Raw genomic sequence first — 24,306 nt, forward strand, 5'->3', positions numbered from 1 at the left:
TAATAAAAAATGAGAAATGGAAATATGAAAGAAGATAGAGATAATTATTCAATCATTAGATAGAAATCAGTAGACTAGTGGTTGTGTTCCCTAGTAGAAACATTCTTCCCTTGAATCCTAAAAAGGATGAGAGTGGGGCATCTTATTCTCAAACTGGTATAATCTTGCTACGAGAGAAATACGCCTTTTTTTTTTTTACTCAAAATACATAACTTCATCCAAAAAGAACCCTAATTGCTCAGGATGTTGCCTTGCAACAGGCATTATAGCCGAGTTTTCATTAGGTCATTCCATAAGGCCAGCTGTTTCCAAAGGGTAATGCACATGACTAGTGAACACATGGTCCTAAGGCAATTTCAGGTGATAACCTGATTCCTATTTTACCATAGCAAAACCATGGGCTGCAGTTTCCCATCCAAAATTTGAAGGATAATTTCATTTCCCTTTGCCTCACCTTGATCAGTCCTAAACACTCCACAATTCCTCAAAGTGGTCTTTTATTTATAATCTACTCTCCAAGAGCAATATGATTTTCTACCACCTCTAGAAGTTTGAGGACCCCTTCTGTATGCAGTGGATATTTTAAGGGAGTAATGTGAAATAGTCTTTGTTTTAAGAAGTCGTTAGAACATGTAGATTAGGAGGCTTTTATAGTAAACTGGGCAAGAAAATACAGGCCTGGAATAAGGAAATGGAAATAAAATGTTCAAAGAGAATGTATTCAAAAGATGCTGGAAATAAAATCTACAGTGCTTGATGACATATTGGATGTGATAAATGATGAGTTAAAGATAACTTCTGAGGTTTCAATCTTAAAGTTAATCCTATCTATTCCATGTGCCAAGGACAATGTACTGCCAAGATATGAGAAAAATACAACATGACAGCCCTTAAGGATTTATCTACTTGAAACCAAAGAAATATATGCAAAGTCTGTTTCAAAAACATTCTTCTGATAAATGCTTCACCTCAATATTATTATAGTATTAACAAAACATAAGTGTGAAATCCTTGTGTCAGTTCAGCTTTTCTTCTATTAAAGATATGGAATTTTGTCCCATCTTTATTATGCAATAAAATCTTACCTATTGATTAACAACATTATATTCCCCTCAAACACTGCCTTGCTTGTGAAGTCTGAACCAAATATGATCAGTTTGTCTTTACTGCCATTATATTCTGGTTGGTATTTTGGCCATATTTTATCTTTAGCATCAGGTTTAAACTCTTTGAAAACATATTGTAGACAAATATTTTTAGAATTGATTTACAAGTTGTTGATAATAATAATTATAGCTTGAATGTGGTTTGGCAGGACAACATGACAAGTTTTATATTTTGCACTATCCGTGAGTACTATTCCTTGAATTGAAACTGTTTTGTTTCAACTTGTCACTAGTTCTAATTGTGACTTTGGATAATTGGGCTTTTCTTTTACCTTTTCTAAAAAGAAGAGGATCTATTGTCAGTTCTTGCAGTTATTTCTCAGGCAGGCCTCGCTTGTTCCTTATTGTCTGAGGCTGTACTTCAATACTCCCTGAATGCATTTTCCCTGTTACCACTCATCGTAAGAATCTGGTATGTTCCTCTTCCACTGGCTGAGAGCTACAATCATAAACACCAAAAGAGTCAAACTAGCAACATCCTTCCAAATGGAATACATTAAAAATGTATTCTATTTAAGCATTTTTGAGCTGGATATAGTAGACATCTTAGGACATTTTCTAAAATACAATTTTTCCTAGAGTTAAAACTACTCTATTTCAAGAGTTCGAGACCAGCCTGGGCATCTCTACCAAAAACAGAAAAAATTAGCCAGGCATGGTGGTGTGCACCTGTAGTCCCAGCTACACAGGAGGCTGAGGCAGGAGGATTGCCTGAGCCCAGGAGTTTGAGGTTGCAGTGAGCTATGATGATGCCACTGTACTCTACCAGGGTCGGAGCAAGACTCTTGTCTCCAGAAAAAAAAAAAAAAAATACTATTCTATGAAAAGATTTTTTTTTTTACCAAATTGGCAAAAATACTCATAAAGCAAAGCATTATTGAAACTAAGTGGCTCATTATCAAGATTTTCTGAGGCAAAGCTTCTAGTTTAGTAAACATAGATGGCTGACTTTGTACCAAGACTCTTTTCTTTCCTCTTTCATAAAGTAAGCCCTTTAAATATTTGTAAAATGGAATTGAATTGAATTATCTTAGAGGTGCCGGACATAATTCAGGACACTTTAATATAAGCATGTCCCATGCAATATTTGGGACATACTTATACTAAAAATTACTTATTTGAAATTCTCGTTAAATATCCTGTTTTCTGTTTTGTTTTGGCTTATTTTTTTGTTTTTGCTAACTCAGATGACCCTATTTATAGGGATTGAGACTGCCCATTAGAAGACACTTAGTATCAATTGTTCTCAGGCCTTCTTGGCCTTCTTGGCACATGTAAATGACCAATTAAATTCTTTCTTATTTTGATAGAGGGAAGGCAATTAGATGGCAGGTGGACTCTGAGTACTTTTATTCAATAAATTCATAAAAATATCTGCCTTCCTAAAGCCCTGACAGATGAAAGTGTTTCTGCTGTTTTTCCACCCAACAAAGGGCTTAGGCCAGTCCTAGATGGACTTAGTGGAGTCCTCGAGCTGCCCCTGAAGTACTGTTCAGTCAGACAGCCACTGCATATCATTTACCAGGCATGTCCAGACCTGACCTATTAAAAACTAATGAAATTCCAAATTGTAGGTATCTTAAAACCAAAAGAGCACAATGATTTTGGGGAAAAAAATGTTTTCCACCAAAATAATGACACCGCTATTACAATTTATCTGTAACAAGGAAACTGCCGTAACATTTTTCTTCTTTAAAATACAGTAAAATATAAACCTCATCGATTATGATATGACTAAAAATAGAAAAAATTGGCTGGGCAAGTGGCTCACGCCTGTAATCCTAGAACTTTGGGAGGCAGAGGCAGGAGGATCCTTTGAGGCCAGGAGTTTGAAAACAACCTGGGCAACAGCAAAACCTTGTCTCTACAAAACAAACTTAAAAGGCCGGATGCGGTGGCTCATGCCTGTAATCCTAGCACTCTGGGAGGCCGAGGCGGGTGGATTGCTTGAGGTCAGGAGTTCAAGACCAGCCTGAACAAGAGTGAGACCCCGTCTCTACTAAAAAATAGAAAGAAATTATCTAGACAACTAAAAATATATAGAAAAAAATTAGCCGGGCATGGTGGCACATGCCTGTAGTCCCAGCTACTCGGGAGGCTGAGGCAGAAGGATCGCTTAAGCCCAGGAGTTTGAGGTTGCTGTGAGCAAGGCTGATGCCACGGCACTCTAGCCCAGGCAACAGAGCGAGACTCTGTCTCAAAAAAAAAAAAAAAAAACAATTAAAAATGACAAATTAGCCCAGCCCGGTAATGTGCACCTGTAGTCCCAGCTACTAGGGGAGCTAAGGCAGGAGCATTGCTTGAGCCCAGGAGTTGAAGGCTGCAATGAGCTACAACGGTGCCTCTGGACTGCAGCCTGAGTGACAGAACAAGGCCCTGGGAAGGAAAGATGGAAAGGAAGGAAGGGAGGGAGAAAAGGAGGGAGGGAGGAAGAGAAAGAAAGAACAAAAAAATTTAAATGCTGTTAGAATCGTGGATAAGCCTTCTTAGGCCCAGAATAGGGTCCTGAAAAGCCAGTAGCACTATGTATCCAATAGATGGCAGACCAATACCAAACTGTCTTTGGGATGTATTCTTCAGTGTAAAAAGTGACTCCTTGAATCTATAATATGAAAAGCATACCATTAATACCTGGATTAATATTAACATTTTAAAAATTGACAAAACAATGCTGAAGAAACAATTTTTGCTATTTAGCAAAATTCAAATTTGTAAAAATTCTTAAAACTTTATAGAATCACACTAGTTTTCACCTGCTGGAATAAACATAAATTTATTTGTTCAACAGATATTTATTGTATATATCTCAAGTACTGACTAGTCACAAAGGTTACAGTGGGGAACAAGAAACACACTGCCATTAACAATATGGGGTGCCGCTTACAGGGAGATCTCACTGCAAGTCCAGGGAGCAGGAAAAAGATCAGATCTCTGAGTAAGAGTCGGTGGAGAGAGGGAAAGCAGAATAAAATTAAAGAAAAATAAAAGCAGAATAAAGGTATTTCAGGCAGAGGAAACAAACTAAAGCACATCACTCCTGCTAAGAACTGGAAAAGATACAAGAGTATAGGGACAAGAGGGAGGAAATGCCACACAAAAAAGCTACAGAGGTACTAAGCAGGAGTCAGCTCATACCATAGCATGCAGATCAGACATGTGCGCATTTTTTCCCTGTAGCAGATGAGAAGCTATTAAAAAGTTTTAAGAACACATAATCAGATAGATCTATGTTTTTAATTTAAAAGATTTATTTGTAAAAAAAAATCATTCTGGCAATAGAGGGGAGCAAAATTTGATGCTTGGAGTCCAATATTGAGGCAAAAAATAGGCAAGATACTGGTAGGTAGGACGGTGAGGGAGAGGAAGTTAAGAATGACTTCCTTAACTTTAACACCCAGAGAAACATTGTACTGGTTACTGAAGTAAAAGGAGCACAAGGAGCAACAGGCTTTTGGACATGAGAAAATATGTTCTATTTTAAGCATATTGAGTTTGAAATGTCTGGGAAACATCCAAACGAAAACGTCCATTAAGATGCTGGGTATGGAATCTCTAGCACCACACAAAAGTGTGGAAATAAATGAATTTGCCCAGAGAGAATGAATAGATGAAGATGCTGAGGATAGAACCATGAGAAATCCCAATCATGCAGGGAAGGACAAATCATAAACCAAGCTGAGAACCAGAACAAGGTGAGTATTTTACATTGATTGTTTAAGATGTGTTTCTAGTGTTTGACTCTTCTAAGTATCAGGTCTCAGTTATAAAACACTAGCTCAAATTCAACTGTGAAACTAGATTTGTTACCCACTAATCAACATTCACTTTTAGTATAACAACAACATACAGCAGCTGCTTGCTTAATGGCAAGATGGCAATAAAGTAAAAGGGCAGACCAAAGAACACTAGGAAGCCCTACTCTGTGATGCCGTAAACAATGAACCATATTCATGCAATGCTAGGAAAACAGCCAGAGCAGATGCAGCAACTATGAGAGTACTAACCCCATCAGCCACTCTTCAATTCTTACTTTGTCTTCCAGATCTGTTTCTTTTTCTTTCTTTGCAACCTTAAGCAGGTTTTATTAAGCTTTAATTCCCTAATCTGCAAAACAATACTAGTACCTACCTTAAAAGGTTGTTGTGAAGATTCATTTAAATAATAAAATGCTTATTATTGTTGAGCACACATGTTCACAGTAGTTCTGTTGTTGTAGCTTATACTCTTTTGAGGTTATGATTACCAGTTTGGATTGTGGCCCAAAATATCCCTCCACTTTCCACATAAAGGAATAGAGTGGAATGATAACAGACATTTGCCCTTTAATTTAGGTCTGAGATGGAGCAAGTGAAATAGTTTGCTTCCAACTCTTTTCACCTAGGCCCACAACCTTGGCTCCTGGCCTTCAAGAACTCACTAAATACAAAGTAGGAGGCAACAAAAATGTATTAATAGCAAAACTATGGCCAGGCGCGGTGGCTCACGCCTGTAATCCTAGCACTCTGGGAGGCCGAGGCAGGTGGATTGTTTGAGCTCAGGAGTTTCAGACCAGCCTGAGCAAGAATGAGACCCCGTCTCTACTAAAAAAATACAAAGAAATTATATGGACAACTAAAACTATATACAGAAAAAATTAGCCAGGCATGGTGGCGCATGCCTGTAGTCCCAGCTATTTGGGAGACTGAGGCAGGAGGATTGCCTGAGCTCAGGAGTTTGAGGTTGCTGTGAGCTAGGCTGACGCCACGGCACTCTAGCCCGGGCAACAGAGTGAGACTCTATCTCAAAAAAAAAAAAGAAGAGAAAAGAAAAATAGCAAAACTATTTTCTTTCTTGGGGCTCTCTTACTCCTCCTTAGTTTTAACCTTGTGGCCTTCGGGTCCATCGAAGTCGAGATCAGCTCTTGTGTAGTCTATGTGTCCTTAAATTAGCACATGGGCTACAGAACAGATTACAAATCACAATTAGAGATTCAGCCTTGAACAGAAGAGATTCAGAAACAGAATATTTCCACCAGTTCAGTCCTATATATAATCCTTTTCCTCCTCTCATTAAGAGTACCACCCTCTACAGTGGCCCCATTTTTTTTTTTTTTTTTTTTGAGACAGAGTCTCACTTTGTTGCCCGGGCTAGAGTGAGTGCCGTGGCATCAGCCTAGCTCACAGCAACCTCAAACTCCCGGGCTCAAGCGATCCTCCTGCCTCAGCCTCCCAAGTAGCTGGGACTACAGGCATGTGCTACCATGCCTGGCTAATTTTTTCTATATATATTTTTAATTGTCCAGCTAATTTCTTTCTATTTTTAGTAGAGACGGGGTCTCCCTCTTGCTCAGGCTGTACAGTGGCCCCATTTTAAACATGGAGCTTCATTTTAAATTTGACCCAAAGAATTTGTTCAAAATGCTACAAGAGGCTGGGCGCGGTGGCTCACACCTGTAATCCTAACACTCTGGGAGGCCAAGGCAGGTGGATCGCTCGAGGTCAGGAGTTTGAGACCAGCCTGAGCAAGAGCGAGACCCCGTCTCTACTAAAAATATATATAGAAAAAATTAGGCGGGCATGGTGGCGCATGCCTATAGTCCCAGCTACTCGGGAGGCTGAGGCAGTAGGATCGCTTAAGCCCAGGAGTTTGAGGTTGCTGTGAGCTAGGCTGATGCCACGGCACTCACTCTAGCCGGGCTAACAAAGCAAGACTCTGTCTCAAAAAAAAAAAAAAAAAGAAAATACTACAAGAGTAGGGAAAGTGTGAAGGAGTACAAATAAAGATTGGCTTGGAATTCATAATTGTTGAAGCTGTGTAGAGTACATGGACGTGCATTCTATCATTCTGTCCACATTTGTATATGTTACTCTTGTTTTTCCCCAGAGAGCTGGAGAAAGCAGGGAAAGACTACACACCTAAGGGATGGAACTTTAAGGTCTTTTACATATTGCAGCCCTCTTTACTCATTCTCCCTTCCTTCCCCATCACTCTTCCTCAATTCCACACCTTCCTGACTGCCTATTCTCTTTTCTGCATAACGAGAGCAGCTGCACTAGCTACAATTCCAGGGAGATGAATAACAGGAACATTAGCTTAATTCAGGCAACTTTGATTCTGCTGAGGACAGGGAATAGCTTGACTGATGTTAAATGCCAACCAGAGATATCATTCATAGTAAAGCAGAACCTGGGTGAGAACTTCAGCTTGCCTAGAGAACTCGGCCACTTCCTTGCAATGTGATAGCAGGAAAAACCCAAGTGATTGCTCCATTTTTGTAAGTGATGTTGACAAGGACTAGGACTAAATAACTTTCCCAGGTAAGCTAATCGTCACTCAGTGAATGCTTATCAAGAACATATTGAGTGAACAGAAATATGCTAGCCACTAAGGGAAGTATAGGTACAGCATACTTCCTGCCCTTGAGTTTATAATCTAATTTCAGAATTGATACAATTGAGCTTCATAACAAGAATTTGTATGTCAAGTGAGTGATACTGACAATATATGTGCTATGAAATGTTAGAAGTCAGGCAAGCCTTAACCTGGGTCCTAAAGAATGGATAGAATTTCAATTACACAGAACTCAGCATCAAAGAGAGAAACAGGAACAAACAAGGAGTATGTGGGACTCAGAAACACTAAGGTTCTAGATATGACTAGTTTTATGTGGCTTAAATAGGTTTACAAATTATTCAGCAAATAGATTCAGTAATAAGATACAAACAAGGACCAAATAATATCTGTGACTATCATAATTGTCAAGAATTTCAAAGTGTCTATGATTTATGCTCCAAGTATGGATGTTTGCCCAATATCTTGAGAAAATTTATCATTGATGGCTTTTATACATACTTGTGCTAAGCTTAGGGGAAAAATCCTACTATCTTAGAAAGAGATAGCCTATTTACATCAGTGGTCCCCAACCTTTTTTTGGCACTGGGGACAATTTTCATGGAAGAAAATTTTTCCACGGACCAGGTAGGGGGGATAGTTTTGGGATGATTCAAGTACATTACATTTATTGTACACTTTATTTCATTATTATATTATAATATATAATGAAATAATTATACAACTCACCATAGGTTGGGGACCCCTGATCTATACACTTCCACCATTACTGTAATTCTTCTAATAACAAAAGAATACAAACATTGAGATTAAGCAGGCAAGTTTTATTATCAAATGTTAACAATTCTACAAAAACTCAATAGTATTGTAGTAAGTATTACTGAATATCTTAAAGTCTTTCAGAGCTTTGGGCAGACAGCATCTTAAGGCATCAAGTATAAACAACTTGCTTTCTGATCTTAAGTGCCAGTTATCACCAATTTTCACACAGAATGTTGGTTTTTTTATTTTTCTACTACACTCAAAGGGCCATTGCTGGTCAGCTGAAGCAGGACCTTTTTGGCTCTCCATTCAAGGTGTTGATCAAAGTAATGCAAAGTAAATAAAAATAGCAGCCACATAAATCTGCATGGCATTGCATCCAAGCAAAGGACAACAAGAGTAACAAAAGAAATATCAACATTCAATGCACTTAATCACATCGTGTTTTATTCTTTGGAGTTACATGAGGCAGCAGTACCAGCTAGTGTCCAATATTGCACTTCTGTAGCATAAACACAGCTGAACACATAGTGCTAAACACTGACAGCATCAGTACCTGCTCTATCCACATCAGTGTTTACCTCTGTCTAGCATGCTGACTAAAGTCCTATGCTTTTAAAAGTTTTAATTATTTGACAGTTAAGGCTTTAGAGAAAAAGGTTTAAGGCTATCTTAATATATACAGGCAATTCACTTCAGTTAGTACATTGTTTTCTGGAATACATTGTTCAAAATAGTCTCATTTCTGTGATATTAAAAACTGTGGAATTCTTATTAAAGTTCAAAGCATCAATAATGAAAAAAGTACAATATAAAATAATACATATGAAGCCACAATATTCAGTTATAGTTCAAACTAGAAATTACTAACTATATGTAGCTGCTTTGTTTTTGGTTTTACATTTTGGCCCCTAGTTCATTATTTACAACTGGTACCTGCTGAGAAAAAGATCCACGCTTTGTTATTTCTGTGGACAGTGCACCATTTCTTCTAATTTGTTGTCAAGTGTTTTAAACATAATTTTAATCGATTTTTAACTGTAAGACATGATGATGGCCAAAAGGCTGCGAAAATACCAATGGTACCACATTCCTTAAGTTTGTGATTTAAATATTCCAAGACTTTGTGCTTGAATTACTTAGTAAGAGGGCATGATTGTGCAGAAGACAGGCAGATGGAGAGAAAATAGTAGGAATACACAAAAAATGAAGCTTCCATGACAGTTCATGGTAGAGATGGTAGACACTGGTGGAGTAATTTCTTATCCAAGACTTAAAACTTAGGAAACACCTATGATGCCACTTTAGCTAGAAGTAATGGAGACATCTGATTTCAAATTCACATTTTAAATGCCTGTTTGCAATCAGCAAGGAGCCAGGTATGCTGCATGCTAATTGCTATAAGGATTTGGCTTCAATGGCTCAAATTTTTCACTCCACCAAAAGATAAGGCACAGGCCCACTATCCAATCACGTTTGCTGAAAATACTGCAGCCTGAGTGTAGACAAACTTCCCCTGAAGTTGCTAGAAGTTTTCTTGTGTCTGGCATTTTGAAGATCACCATATATCTTTCAAACACTGGGGGGGAAAAAAAAAAACAAATAAAAGGAAATATTAAAGTATCTAAATTTAATTCTTAGCAGCCACAAGAATGATTTAGAATTCTAAAAAGTACCAAAAAAGCTTTAAGATACTCCAACTTTTTATTTCACACAGATGTAGATGGCAAATGCTTGAGAGTACAGCACTGGCGAAGGAAATTTACATGGTTTACACAACTGGCATTTTGCCCAGCTCCGTATCCTTTGTATTACCATGTGTGTTTGACATGTATGTTCTCAACTTCCCACTCAACTGAGCTCCTTTGCGGGGAGACTTTCATGCATTCCTTAGTCTGGGTCCCCGAGTTATCACAGCATTCTTCTGATTTTAGAGGTTCAATAACATTATCAAAATAAACACAATCATTAAGACAAAATTTTAAAGTTAAATTCTAACATAAGAAATTTCAAGTAATTTCTAACAAAAACATTCAGGTAAGAAGCACCGAGGCATGACATAACAGCAAATATACGAGCTCGACATGCCAGTGATGACTGGCTGATTAGCACCTTTGTGTGGATCAACTTATTTCATCCCCACACACAATCTTTTAGATGACCTTGGTATCCCCATTTTAGAGATGAGAAAACTAAAGCACAGAGTAATCAAGCTAGTAATCGGCAGATCTAGGTTTTGAACTAATGCGGATTTGTTCTACCGTGCTATTTTACTTACATACCACACAAAAACCTTAAAATGAAAACTTTAGGCATTACGCATACTTTGGCATGTAAATGAGAAAAAGGAATGAAGATAGAAATATAAATACTGCTTCAGAATTCAGTCTTGTTTCAGATGGCGAGTTTGAAATGTGGTCAAGATTACATTTGCTTTCATAACAGATTCTACAATTGGTACAAATTTAACATTAATAACATCAATACTAACAATAACAGGTATTTAAAAAAATACCAGTTTGTTAGAATGCAATTTCTAAGTGTGGTTTGCAAAGTGACCATAGTTTAGCACTGAGCTTAAAACATCAGGTATTGAATACTAAATGAAAATAGGAAAATCTATTAATGACTCATCATTATTGCCCAATATCTAGTTCGCCCTTCTTTTGGCAATAACACTTGACTTTTTCTCAAACAACTGCCCCCGCACCCAATCTCAAGGCCATAAAGAGTCAATTTTACCACTGAGCTGAACAAGTAACCCAGACGTCGCTGATTAGAACCCTGAATATCTCAGGCCAGAGCAGTTTCAGAGACTGACATAAGCCAAGTCAGTGAAATGCAATTCCTGGCTGCTTCTGGACTTGAAAATAGAAGGGTATAAGCCAGGTGATGCCAGAAGTGCCTTATGGAGGGAGCGTGGCTGAGAGTGAGCCCTTGGATCCAGCTAAATCAGTATCCTGGGTCTGTCAGTTATTATACCAGAATCAGTGAATCCCACCTTCCTCACTCTTGGCACGTTATATTATGTTAGGAAACATCACCTTTGAAAATGCCCAAAATTAAACCTTCATATTCATTTCCATATTAAAATGCAGAAAGGCCAAAAAAGGTAAAAAGTTGTTAAAAGTTTAGGCTTCGCAAACCTGCTTTTTAATCCCAGTGATACCCAATGGAGTTTTACTGTTTATCAAGGAAATTGCAAACTCCTAACTACTAGCAAAAACCAATCTGAGAAGGCTGAGGAGAAAATGTTTCCTCTTCCTATTTAGCTACAGCAAAACAAACACAAAGACAAAAAAAAAAGATTAATAAGAGACAAGGACCTTGTTCTGTCACCTAGGCTGGAGTACAGTGGCCCAATTATAGCTCAAATTCCTGAGCTCAAGCGATCCTTCTGCCCCCGCATCCAGAATAGCTAGGACTGCCAGTGTGTGCCATCACACCTGGTTAAATTTTTTTTTTTTTTTTTTTTGGTAGAGACGGGCTCTCACTATTGCCCAGTATAGTCTTGAACTCCTGGCTTCAAGTGATCCTCCCGCCTTGGCCTCCCAAAGCGCTGGGATTACAGGTGTGAACCACCACACCCAACCTACAAAGATAATTTTGAAACTTAAAACTGCAAACATTCACAAATATGCCTTTCCTTCCTAGTAAGATCTGCATGAAAACATGTTGTATTTTGTAATAAATTATCATTAAAAGTATTATGTACAAAGGAGTCTTTAAAAGATATTTGGATTTCGCCAACTGGTACTATATACTACAGAATGAACTATATCCCTTTAAAAAGTCGGCAATTCTGACCAGTTGTAATATTTTCTTACGGCAATTTTCATGTTTTCTGAAAAGTATAAGTCATTTATGAGTTTTCTTTGTTAGGTCAGAGGAACAGCATCTTATCCTTTATGTATAAAATAAAACCCATAACTCAGATTCTTTAATCAAAGTTTGATAGCCTTTTTCTCATTTTAATCAATAAAAATCAGCATTTAGCTGTTCTTACCCACTATTATAAATACTACCACCTAAAGGAAAAACAGAAGAGTGTGTCTAAAGAGCTGCTGATTTCTTGCCCAAAAAATACCTATTAAAAGGTTTTTTTGGCGAGAAACTAAAATATTGGTCACTATATTGAACCAAAATAAGAAATTATACTACAATAGCCAGAGCTCACTTTCAATCCAAAAAATAACCCAAACTTTACACTTAAAGGAAACTATAAGTACTTTTTACTAACAATATTTTAATCCATCACCTACATTAAAGTCTAAGTTATTTTGGACTCAGTTTTACTTCACCTAAATGGAGAAAAGGAAAAGGTAAATGGACCCCAGTAAAAAAGACTTTTGTTCTTTTTAATCATCCTACACAAGAACTTATAACATAGAGTTATAACATGATCCCATGTAGAAAGAGAATTCTTATATTTTCATGTTGTAATTAACTGCTTACCCTTCAAGACAGACGTATGTACTGCATTATTTTTGAATTAAATTTCTCAGTAGCAATTCCTTTGTCATTTAGAAAGTTTATATGATCTAAGCTCTTCAGAACAGAAGAGGGAACAGAAAACATTCTCTACCAGAAAGTAAAAGCCCTGCTGCTTGAGGTGGGCAGTACAATGACCAAAAAAAGGAAAGCAACTCTGACACAAGTAGGTTAAAACCCAAGATAAGTGAAGAGATCAAGAAACCAGGAGCCTAGTTCAGTTATAGTCAAAGGCCCTGAAAGGAAATGCTTAAAAAAACAAAAGAATGGGAACACGTTAAAGGGGGCACATGAGGGAACCTGAATGAGCTCCCGGGGGCCAAAGCTGGAACAATTTGAGCAAAAAAAACAACATAGTATTGGATTATAACCCAATGTATCAAGTAACTATGCATAAGTTCATACTAATAGAGATAAAGGGTTGAATGAATAAATAACAGGGAAGGAGAAATAAATCATCATTACAGAAAAATTCCTACTAATATATGTAGGCACACCCACTTCTTGAATGTGGGCTGAACAGTGATTCTCTTCCAAAGAATAGCGTATGAAAAAGGGAAAGTAGTAACTTTGTAGTGCGGAAACCTAGAAAACACTACCTTAACCAAGAGATCAAAGTTGACACCAGCAGCAATGTCATATGGTGCCACCCTCCAGGATATCACCTGATCAGAAGGAAACTTCACCTCTGTGGTGTTCTTTCCTAACACCCAGTAGCCAGTCTCAGCACAAGAAAAACACCCAGTGAAGCCAAATCCAAGGACAGGTCACAAAATACTTGAAACGCAGTGCATCTCCAGTGTCAAGGTCACGAAAAACAAGGAAAGGCTAAGAAACGAGCACAGACCAAAGGACACTAAGAACACAGGACAACAAAGTGCAATGTGAAATCCTGGATTGGATCCTGGAACAGAAAAGGGATATTAATGGAAAAACTGGTAAAATCTGCAGTATGTCTAAAATTTAGATAATAGTGTAAAAAACAAACCTTTGCCACTATGATTATTGTAACCACAGCAAAAAATTAAAGTTATTAATATAGAATTTCATAGTTTATAAAACTTATGTGCACTCATTAATCCACCTGATTCTCACAGAAAATGTTAAGTCACATATGTAGAAGTGATTTGATTTTTTTTTTTTAAAGAAGCAATACTTGACAATAAGAGTGATTTTATGCCCATTTTACATAGCAGGGAAATGCTACCTCTAAAGTACTGTCACCTCCATTATGTACACAAAATACAGTTATAGCCAAGAACTACTGATAGATTTAAATTTAGTGGTTGATACTGCCTTTGAGACCTTAAGAATAAGAAACTTGGAACCTGGCCAGGTGCAGTGGCTCATGCTTGTAATCCCAGCACTTTCAAGGCCAAGGCAGGAGGATCACTGAGGCCAGGAGTTCCATACCAGCCTTGGCAACATAGTGAGACACCCATCTCTATGAAAAATTAGCTGGGTGTGGTGGCACACACCTGTACTCCCAGCTACTCGGGAGGCTGAGGCAGGATCGCTTGAGCCCAGGAATTAGAGGTTGCAGTGAGCTAGGATTTTGCAACTATAGTCCAACCTGGGACAGAGACCCTGTCAAAACAAAATAACAAAACAAAAAACCAAAAAACACAAAGAAAAAACCTAGGAACTTAACAGTGAGTAGGGGAATAAAACTATCCAGCCCATCCGAAGGGACATTTCTTTTAGCCAAACACCCATTCTCTTTCCCAGGAAGGACCCTGGGCATCTTCAATTACTTGTGAAGTGCCCTTAGGGGTTTTCTATGACAAAAAAGGGGGAATTATCTATAGTGGTTCTTAGGGGTAGTTAACAAGCGTAGGCTGGGACAATGCAAAAGAGGACAAAAACAGTGTGACTTCTTTAACAGATCTTGTCATGGGCATTAGCAACCTTTAACTGATCCTATAACCAACTGTGAGATCATTCTTTCAACATATTTTTCAGAACACTGTATTAGTTTCCTATGGTCCCTGTAACAATTTACCATAAATGTGATGGCCTAAAATAACAGAAATTTATTCTCTCACAATTCTAGATGCCAGAAGTCAGAAATCAAAGTGTCAGTAGGGCTGCATGTCCTCTGGTGGCCCTAGTAACAATCAGTTCCTTGCCTCTTCCAGCCTCTGGTGGCTGTAAGCATTACTTGGCTGTGCCCACACCACTCCAGTCTCTGCCTCCATGGTAACATCGCTCCACTATGTGTGTCTCTGTCTGATCTCCCTGTGACTCTCTTATAAGAACACATGTACGTATCGTATCTAGGGCCTACCCAGATAACTCATAACATGCGCTTCCTCTCAAGAACCTTAATTCACAACTTTTGCCAGAGGTGAAAGTCACAGGGTCCAGGGATCAGGATGTCCTCATCAAAGATGTTGAATAATGAACACTTGGAAGGACAAAGGATGGACCAAAAAGGATACCAACAGGCTGGAATAATGCAGTCTCACCACTGGGACCCAGACTAGAGAACACTCCATCCCTCCTGCAAAATACCTGATGTTCCTTGGCAGGACCAAGACATTTTGAAACCTCTTTGAAAATAGATCTGAAAAACCGTCACTTTCAACCCAGAACTGGGATTTCCGCACTTCAGAGTGAGGGACTAAGATGAGAATTCTTATTTTTCAAGGATGACAGAGCGTTAGCAACCCCCATTTCCAATTTAGAATCCATATAAAGCCCACAGGGTGCTCAGCCATGAAAACATTAACAAAATAGGAAAACAACATGCCAGCAAACCAACAGGGTCAAAAATGATAAAGTAAGCCACACCAATTTCTGAACATGTTCCTACAACTTCATCTCTTGGGGTGCCTAGCACGGAATGTATTTTTTAAGAAATAGTTGTGGATTAATGGGGAGGGCAGGGTCCCACAGGAATAAACCAAAACAAAAATCCAAAAAACTATTTCTAAAGAAACTTCCTTCCCTCTAGATTTAATTTTAGAAAATGAAGATGACATGCAAAAAAAAAAAAACCTTGCAAGCATTTTGGAATAAATCACATTTAAAAGTATACCCAGGCTGGGCACGGTGACTCACGCCTGTAATCCTAGCACTCTGGGAGGCCAAGGCGGGCAGATCGTTTGACCTCAGGAGTTCCAGACCAGCTTGAGCAAGAGTGAGACCTCGTCTCTACTAAAAATAGAAAGAAATTATATGGACAACTAAAAAAATATATATATAAAGTTAGCTGGGCATGGTAGTGCATGCCTGTAGTCCCAGCTACTCGGGAGGCTGAAGCAGGAGGATCACTTGAGCCCAGGAGTTTGAGGTTGCTGTGAGCTAGGCTGATGCCATGACACTCTAGCCCAGGCAACAGAGTGAGACTCTGTCTCAAAAAAAAAAAAAAAAAAAAAAAAGAACTAGAAGTATACCCAAATGAATTTAAAAACATCATGCCAAGTGAAATAAGCCAGTCACAAAATCATTCCACTTGTGAGGGGCTACCTAGGATCAAATTCACAGAGACAAAGTAGAGTGGTGGTTGCCAGGGGCTGGGGGAAAGGGGAAATGGAGAGTTATTTAATATAGTTTTGATGTGAGAAAATGAAAAAATTCTGGAGCTGGATGGTGATGATGTTTGCTCAACATTGTGAATGTACACTTAATGTCACTGAACTGTACATTTAAACTGTTAAGATGGTAAACTGTGTTATATATACTTTACCACATTTTTGTTTTAAAAAAGGAAACTAGAAAAAGTATACTCAACCCAAGAGAATTATGATATAATCCAGTCATTCTACTCTGAGATGTATACCCAAGAGAATTGAAAATACTGAAATTGTACATGAATGCTCACATCAACACTATTCACAATAACCTGAAAGTAGAACCAACCCAAATGTCCATCAATGGATAAATAAAATGTGATATATCCATACAATGGAATATGATTCAGCCATGAAAATGAAGTATTAATACATGCTACAACAAGGGTGTATCTTAAAATACATATGAAGTGAATGAAGCCAAACACAAAAAAGTCACACATTATATGATTCTATTTATATGAAACATCCAGAATAGGCGAAAAGAGAGATAGCAGATTAGTTGTCAGGAGCCACTGGGAGAGAAAAGAGGGAATGACAAAAATGTTTTAGAACTCGACAGAGGTAGTAGTTGCACAATGTTGGAAACATAATAAATCACTGAGTTGTACGCTTTAAAATAGTAAATTTTATGTAAGGTGACTTTTACCTCAGTTAAGAAAAAAAAGAATACTCAACCTGTACTCCACATGAGATATGAGGTATAGTAAATGAATTTCCAGATGGAAAAGTTTTCCCCTACCCCGAAATAACATACAACTCTCATCCATAAATGTTGCTTAGATACTATCTACTAAGATGACAAACTTAATTCCAGTCTCCATTCCTTCCAGGTTTTCTGACATTCTTCCATCACAATGAAGAAAAAAGGGACTCTCTCACTTGACTTCTAAACACCTTCAGATTCTTGACCTCTATTTGTTGGGCCCTTTATAATTTAACTTGCATCAGTAGAGCCTTACCTTCTTTTCTGAGGATGGTCTAACTGCTGGGGCCCTTAAATACAAACCCATTCTTTGGGTAGACTCCTGGCCTGGTCATTTGTGTGTACAAGTCCATCCTCGGTTGCATACTAAAATGCAAGTTAAAACAAAAAGGATCAGAAGATGGACAAACTGTCACTATGGATAGTTAATATTTCAACTAAATAGATCTACTGACAATAGTATAGGACATTTAGACTGTAGGAAACAAGTAAACACTGGAACAAACCGCATACATTATGTGCTAAGCCCAATCTTCCCTTCTTACTTAACATGTTTAAACACCATTAAATTTCTTTTAGGAGGGAAGTCAGAGTGAACACATGAGTTAAAAAAAGAAAACACCACCATCCCACAAGAACCCAGGAGACCAAACACTAAAATCTTGCTAATAGTACAGTTTCCATCATACCACAGGTATGTATGATTAGATATAAAATATTTGAGCACCATTTGCAAGCCAGTGTACCTTAAGTCCAATAACCAGTATTTCTAAACAACCCAGTGAAATAGTATTAGATGTATTTGTAATATCCAATTCTCTCAGTAGGGCAGCAAGTGAAAATCTTAGTAGAGACAAATCCAGAGAAACCATGATTAAAGTCAGTAGTTTGAGAAGAAACAAAAACTAGCATTTATTGAAAATGCAAAGCCATTGACAGTAAAGGGTAACACAAAGAGCATATGAAACAGTAAAAGGAATTGCATAAGAATACCTGAGGGTCCATTTCAGTGTAGGAAGCCCACCAACTGAAATATAAGTTGATGTTTGTTTTATTGATTAGAATGATGCCCTCATTACTGAATATTTTCATGGTAGTTTATCTTCATAAATTTTGTTCTTATTCTATTAATCTAATTATCAAAATGGACCTAACTCAGGTACCTTAACTTTATAAGACTATAGATTTGAACTCTGGGAGGCCGAGGCGGGTGGATTGCTCGAGGTCAGGAGTTCGAGACCAGCCTCAGCAAGAGCTTGAGACCCCGTCTCTACTAAAAATAGAAAGAAATTATCTGGCCAACTAAAATATATATATAGAAAAAATTAGCCGGGCATGGTGGCGCATGCCTGTAGTCCCAGCTACCTGGGAGGCTGAGGCAGTAGGATCGCTCAAGCCCAGGAGTTTGAGGTTGCTGTGAGCTAGGCTGATGCCACGGCACTCGCTCTAGCCCGGGCAACACAGCGAGACTCTGTCTTAAAAAAAAAAAAAAAAAAGACTATAAATTTGAAAGCAAAACCCATGCCCTGTATCTTGCTTTAGCCATCAGAATTTCTCCCTTTTGGTAAATCCTTGCTCTTTCTGGCTTTACCCCCAAACCCCAAATGAAAAATGGGAAACACAAAGCTGGAGTAGTTTACGGAATAAGTATTGCTGAAGGTTGGGGGAAAAATACACCCAAAAACTGTACTTAAAGAAGACATATTTATAAAATGGCATGCCATTTTATATCAAGATATATATATATATGTTTTTTTAAATATAGAATCAGGCCGGGCGCGGTGGCTCATGCCTATAATCTTAGCACTCTGGGAGGCCGAGGCGGGTGGATCGCTCAAGGTCAGAGACCAGCCTGAGCAAGAGCGAGACCCCATCTCTACTTAAAAAAAAAAAAAAAGAAAGAAAGAAATTATCTGGCCAAATAAAATATATATAGCAAAAAAAATTAGCCAGGCATGGTGGCACATGCCTGTAGTCCCAGCTACCTGGGAGGCTGAGGCAAGTAGGATCCCTGAAGCCCAGGAGTTTGAGGTTGCTGTGATCTAGGCTGACGCCATGGCACTCACTCTAGCCCGGGCAACAAAGCGAGACTCTGTCTCAAAAAAAAAAAAAAAAAATGTAGAATCAGAGATCATCAAGAAATTTTTTAAACTTCAGAACAGTTAGGGGGAAAAAAAGAAAAATTTCATTTATTTAACCAATTACTGCCTGGATATTTGCTTAGTTATATAAATACAGTTGTTATATAATTGTATAAAATTAATCATAACCAGAAATAAAATTAAAATTTCCCATTAAATATATATTTATTGACAGCAATAACTATACCATAGGAAAAGATAAACACAGACTATACTTATACGAACACAGGATTTTTTGTTGTTGTTAAATGTCACCCACCGATTTTATCTTGTGACAAGGCCAAATCTAAGGAGTCTGGAAGCCCATAGTGAATGGCTGTTCCCTGAATAACTGAGAACAGGAAACCACAAATAAGAAGGCATGGATTTTTTTTTTAAAGATGGTAGAAAATATGAGATTTTATGTCAGAATGATATGAAATTAGGTTAAGTATAAAGATTTTTGAATATGTGCATTGTAACTGTCTCATAGCTCAGATTACTGAAGGAAGATAATGGAATAATCTGATATAGTGAATTACATAATTGAGGTTCCTATGTAATCCTAACCTCATTAATCCAGTTCATAAATTCCAAGCACTTCAGAAATAGACGAAATGCCTCAAGACAAAATAATTTGCACCTTGAATGACTCTAGAAGCTACTAAAAAGAAAAACTGCTAAAGACTGAAATTGTTTTATCTCAATTTTAAAGCATATCAATCTTTTAGTCACAAATCTAGAAATAATCACTACTATTATGTTTGTGGTAAGATACGCACAAATGCCAGCCAAGACACTTTCCATAGTAAGAGCAATTTTGCTTAATCTCATTACTAATTTATGTTGGAGAACCCTTAATTCTATTAAGTGTACACATAAAAGTTGATTAGTCAAAAAAGCAGTTAATTCAGCTCACCACTAAAGCCTGAACCTTTCCTTAAACTTTCTACAGTTGGAAAACAATGGAGAAAATGAAATACAACAGTCAAAATGTTTTCTCCATGAGATTAAGCAACCTTTTTAGTAAGCTTTCGGTAAAGTTTTCTATTCCTTTATAATCTAGTGAATCAGACACCAAGTTTGGAAAGTAACTTTTTTTTTACTCCTTTCAAGGTCTTCCAAAGTCAGCATAATTGTTCAGGGAAGAGTAAAGTATCTACTGATCTCTTTAAAAAAAATAAAAATCTCACTTCTGGTAAGAATGTGCTATGCCAGGCAATAAAAAGACATCTTTTGTCTACCTTCATTCAAGCTTTTCACTATCAGTCATAGATTTTCTTCATTTGTCAGAAAATACCCTTTGTGTGTTAAAAGTCCTTGAGACAATTGTGGGATATAGTAGGTATGGGGCCGTAGCATCCCCACTGAGATAACTTTAGCTGAGATAACATCCGTAAGATGACACATGGATACCAAACTCATAAACCCATTCTAGTAGTAAAACAGCATCTGCAGACACAACCCTTATGATGCTGTATGGCAAATGCTCAAGGGCTATTTTAGGATTAGGCAACTATAGCTATAACAACTTCTCATACCTGAAGACTCAAGCAAAGTTCAGCTACAGGAGGAAAGATAAGTTTTGCTGTTAGCTCAATCGAAAGACTACAAAAGTTACTTATTTTTAGATATGGCAGGAAAGAGGGAACTCAAGTTTTAGATAATTATGTGACTTGAGGAAGGAAAGATGTCTGCTCAGATGAGATGGCAAGGAAGAGATTTTGTTAACTGTTAAAGATCTTATTCTTTAGCTTGTCTGAAAACAACTGATAGACCAGACAGTGGTAGGAAAAAAACTGTCAAGAGCAAATGTCAGCTTCACTAGAATTAATAGCAGATCATTTTATGAAAGGCTCATCAAATACTCAAGAGCTCATTTTAAGCTGTTACCATCTGAAGACTGAGTCTCCCATGCATTGGGCAATGTTTTTGTTCAGGTTAGGCAGAGGGCTCTAACCACTTCTTAAATATTCACTTTTAAACTCCATGTACATTTTTTTAGCCAAGGATTTGACACCTGCCATTGAGAAAAACCCCTTCATAGCCAATCCTATTCTAGGTGAAAACACCTACACTGCTGTGTACCCTAAAGAACTTTCCCAAAGTTGCTCTGTTTTCAAAAAAACACCAACATTAAGACAACATGGAAGAGTCTTAACCTTGTTAAGAGGATGAGTCCTAACCTAGTCAGTCCCCGGGTCACTGACTCTGGATCTATTTGCTTCAATAAGCAAACCGTTAGTACATGTACACACATGAGTTTCATAGAATCTGTCTCTTTCCTGGCTGTAATCTTTAGGTAAATCAACTTAATAAGGGCACTGAGGATTTTTCTTCTTCAAGCTACTGACCTGGTAACCTTGGAAGAAGTTAAGAATTTCCTTAACTCCAGTATTGTAGGCCAGGCCCTGCATTCTGACCACCGTGCCAGGCTGTGGAGGGACACCGCTAAGATTAGCAGCTGTAGGGAAGTAGCCAAGACTATTAGGCGAACCTGGGGGGCTAAAGGGAGAGAAAGCACAGTGAACCAATAGGAATAGACAATGTTGAATACTTACTCTAAAAACATCGGTTACTTAAGGAAACAGATTTTCTCAAGGTGACCTTTCTTATACTTCTCAGAGCTATCTTTCCTAAGACAGGTAAGAACACCACAGGAATTCTGTCTCACATTTCCACCAAAGCCGTAAGGTGAAAGGTAGTGAAGTTAATGCAGAGTTACATGCAGGGCTTCACCACATCTCTCTGAGATTCGTAAAGAGAGAGAAAGGAGAGAGAAGTAAGGCCTCACCATCACTCCACCACAAAGCACCACTCCCAAGGCCCAGCTAATTGATGATTCATTGGCTAGCTATCAGGAATACTAAGACATGAAAAGCCACGAATACAAAGGACTAATGGGAACCACAGCCACAGAGACCAAAAGTACCCAAAGAATAGTCCATTCTACCCATATATATTATACAAGCAAAAGTACAGCATAACAATGTTATAGCAAAACAAAGTGCTATAGTGCCCATGAGTTATATTTTCCAACATGATTTTCAAAAATGGAGGTGGGAGGAGTTGGAAGGGATACATAACAAAATAAATCTATCACCATTATCATGAGTTGGGAAGGATACATAAACAAAATAAATCTATCACCATTAACACAAGGGGGAAAATTGATGAATAGGTTGTCTGGTTTATACTCAGAAATTACCTCCAAGGAGCACAAGCCAAGTGAATGGCTAACATTATGTAGCAACTCAAGTAACTATTAATACCCTATTATACAATTAGTTTCACCCTGTTCCAAACCCAGTGTTTTCTACCACAACTGGTGACCCAATATCCATAATTGAAAACACATATAGGAAAATTTTTTCAGAAGCTATTAGCTCAAGGAGTAATATATAGACTTCCAACTTTGGACTATTAACCTTTATTCATCTTTCTAAATACATAATTGTCCTATCTGAAAGACAAGTAAATACATAATAGAAGGGGCTAAAAACCTTTAAGATTATCTATCCTACATAATCCTAACAGATGGGTTAATAGGAACGGCATCAGATGTGCCTCTAGTTCCAGACTACTCCTGTTATTAGCAAAGTAACCTTGAGCAAGTCACTTAATTTCTTGGAAATTCAATTTCTTCATTTGCTAAATGGGAATAATTAGCACCTAGTTTCACAGGATTGCTCTTCAGATTCAATGATTTAACATAAACCACAAAATGCTATAACATATTATCTCACTCCTGCTATTTCCAATGGCCATCATTCTATTTAATATTTCATCATTTTTAAAATAATGGGAGCCTGAAAATATTACATGACATCAAGCTGCCCTTAACCTTTTATGTCACTACAGCAGCGGTCCTCAACTAGTTTGCAAACTACAATCACTTAGAGATATTATTTAATTTTATAACTCTCTATAATGAGATCCTATCCCAACAAGTTAAAAATCGGAAACTCAAGAGAGCCAAACCCAAATATTAGTATATCAATGTATTTTAAAGGCCTCCAAATTATCCCAATGGAAACCAAGTTGCAAAACCACTGTTTAGAGACTTCAAGTCAACTTATATGCAACTACGAGACTAAAGAGAAGGAATGCTGAATTTCTGGTCTGATTAGGACGTTACCCATCATGCAGCCATACCTTCTCGATTTGACAGAGGTGAAAACAAAAACTAAGAGTTAAATAATTTCCCAACTAGCCACACACAACCAATTAGCTCCTTTACAAACTAGAGAACCACCCAGATTTAGCTTCTAGTACAATTCTTTCCCCCCATACAACCAGCATTCGTTTGAAGACTGTATTTGCTCATGTCAAACACCTGATAGACATTGACTCTAATACTTAATGACCATCAAGACCTAGCCACATACTTGGTTATTAGTTACTCAGGCTTTTCCATACTACACATAAAAGTCAGGTCATTTCCACAGTATGCAACTTACTTTCACAGCTTTGTCCTGGCATATTCTATTCCCTTTGCCTAAAGATCTTCTATAAATTAAGTCTGGGGTCTCTAGTACCTTCAAAATATAATCAAGATAAAAATAATAGCCAAGATAAAAGTTATACAACTAGAAATGTAAGGTTATAAATAATAATTATATTCAGCATCTAAGACAGTATCAATTCTGAGAAGCTTAAATACAACACAACTTGGATTCTCACCCTTATTTCTCCCAACTATGATTACTTCTCTATACAAAGGACCATAAGAAAAATTAAATAAACCATATTATCTACCTGACAGAGCATAAGAATAATAATATTCCATCAACATAAGTTCGAAATTTCAAAGTCTTTCATGGATTATCAAAAAAAGAATCAACAAAAACAATTTACAGAAAAATGACCGGATAAACGTGAACCTGTATGTAGAAAATCAAAAAGAATTTACTAGAAAACTACTAGAATAAACCAGTTCAGCAAGGTTACATGATACAAGATCAACATACAAAATAGATCAATTGTATTTCTATACACTACAATGAACAACCAAAAATAAAATTGAGAAAACAATCGACAATAGCATAAGGAAAACATACTTAGGAAAAAATTTAACGAAGTACAAGACTTGTACATTGAAAACTACAAAACATTGCTAAAAGAAAAAAAAAGATCTAAATAAATGGAAAGAACTC

General features: G+C 37.5%; 1 protein-coding gene across 7 annotated transcripts in view; it reads right to left on the reverse strand.

Annotated features, from left to right (window-relative positions):
- Nucleotides 1-8,299: 8,299 nt before the first annotated feature.
- Nucleotides 8,300-24,306, reverse strand: part of ESRP1 (epithelial splicing regulatory protein 1) — a 58,061-nt gene continuing 42,054 nt past the window's right edge. For 2 of the 7 annotated variants that reach the window (XM_045560749.1, XM_045560748.1), the window contains exons 14-15: nt 21,505-21,655; nt 8,300-9,837 (exon numbers count right to left, since the gene is read on the reverse strand). In XM_045560749.1, coding sequence (XP_045416705.1) covers nt 9,817-9,837; nt 21,505-21,655 — 172 coding nt within the window. In that variant the 3' untranslated portion in view covers nt 8,300-9,816. Of the gene's footprint in view, nt 9,838-17,292; nt 17,397-21,504; nt 21,656-24,306 lie in introns of those variants that run through there. The other 5 variants (XM_045560755.1, XM_045560747.1, XM_045560754.1 and 2 more) reach the window with 3 other exon arrangements.

This window comes from Lemur catta, chromosome 9 (genome assembly GCF_020740605.2).
Source record: "Lemur catta isolate mLemCat1 chromosome 9, mLemCat1.pri, whole genome shotgun sequence".
NCBI lineage: Eukaryota > Metazoa > Chordata > Mammalia > Primates > Lemuridae > Lemur > Lemur catta.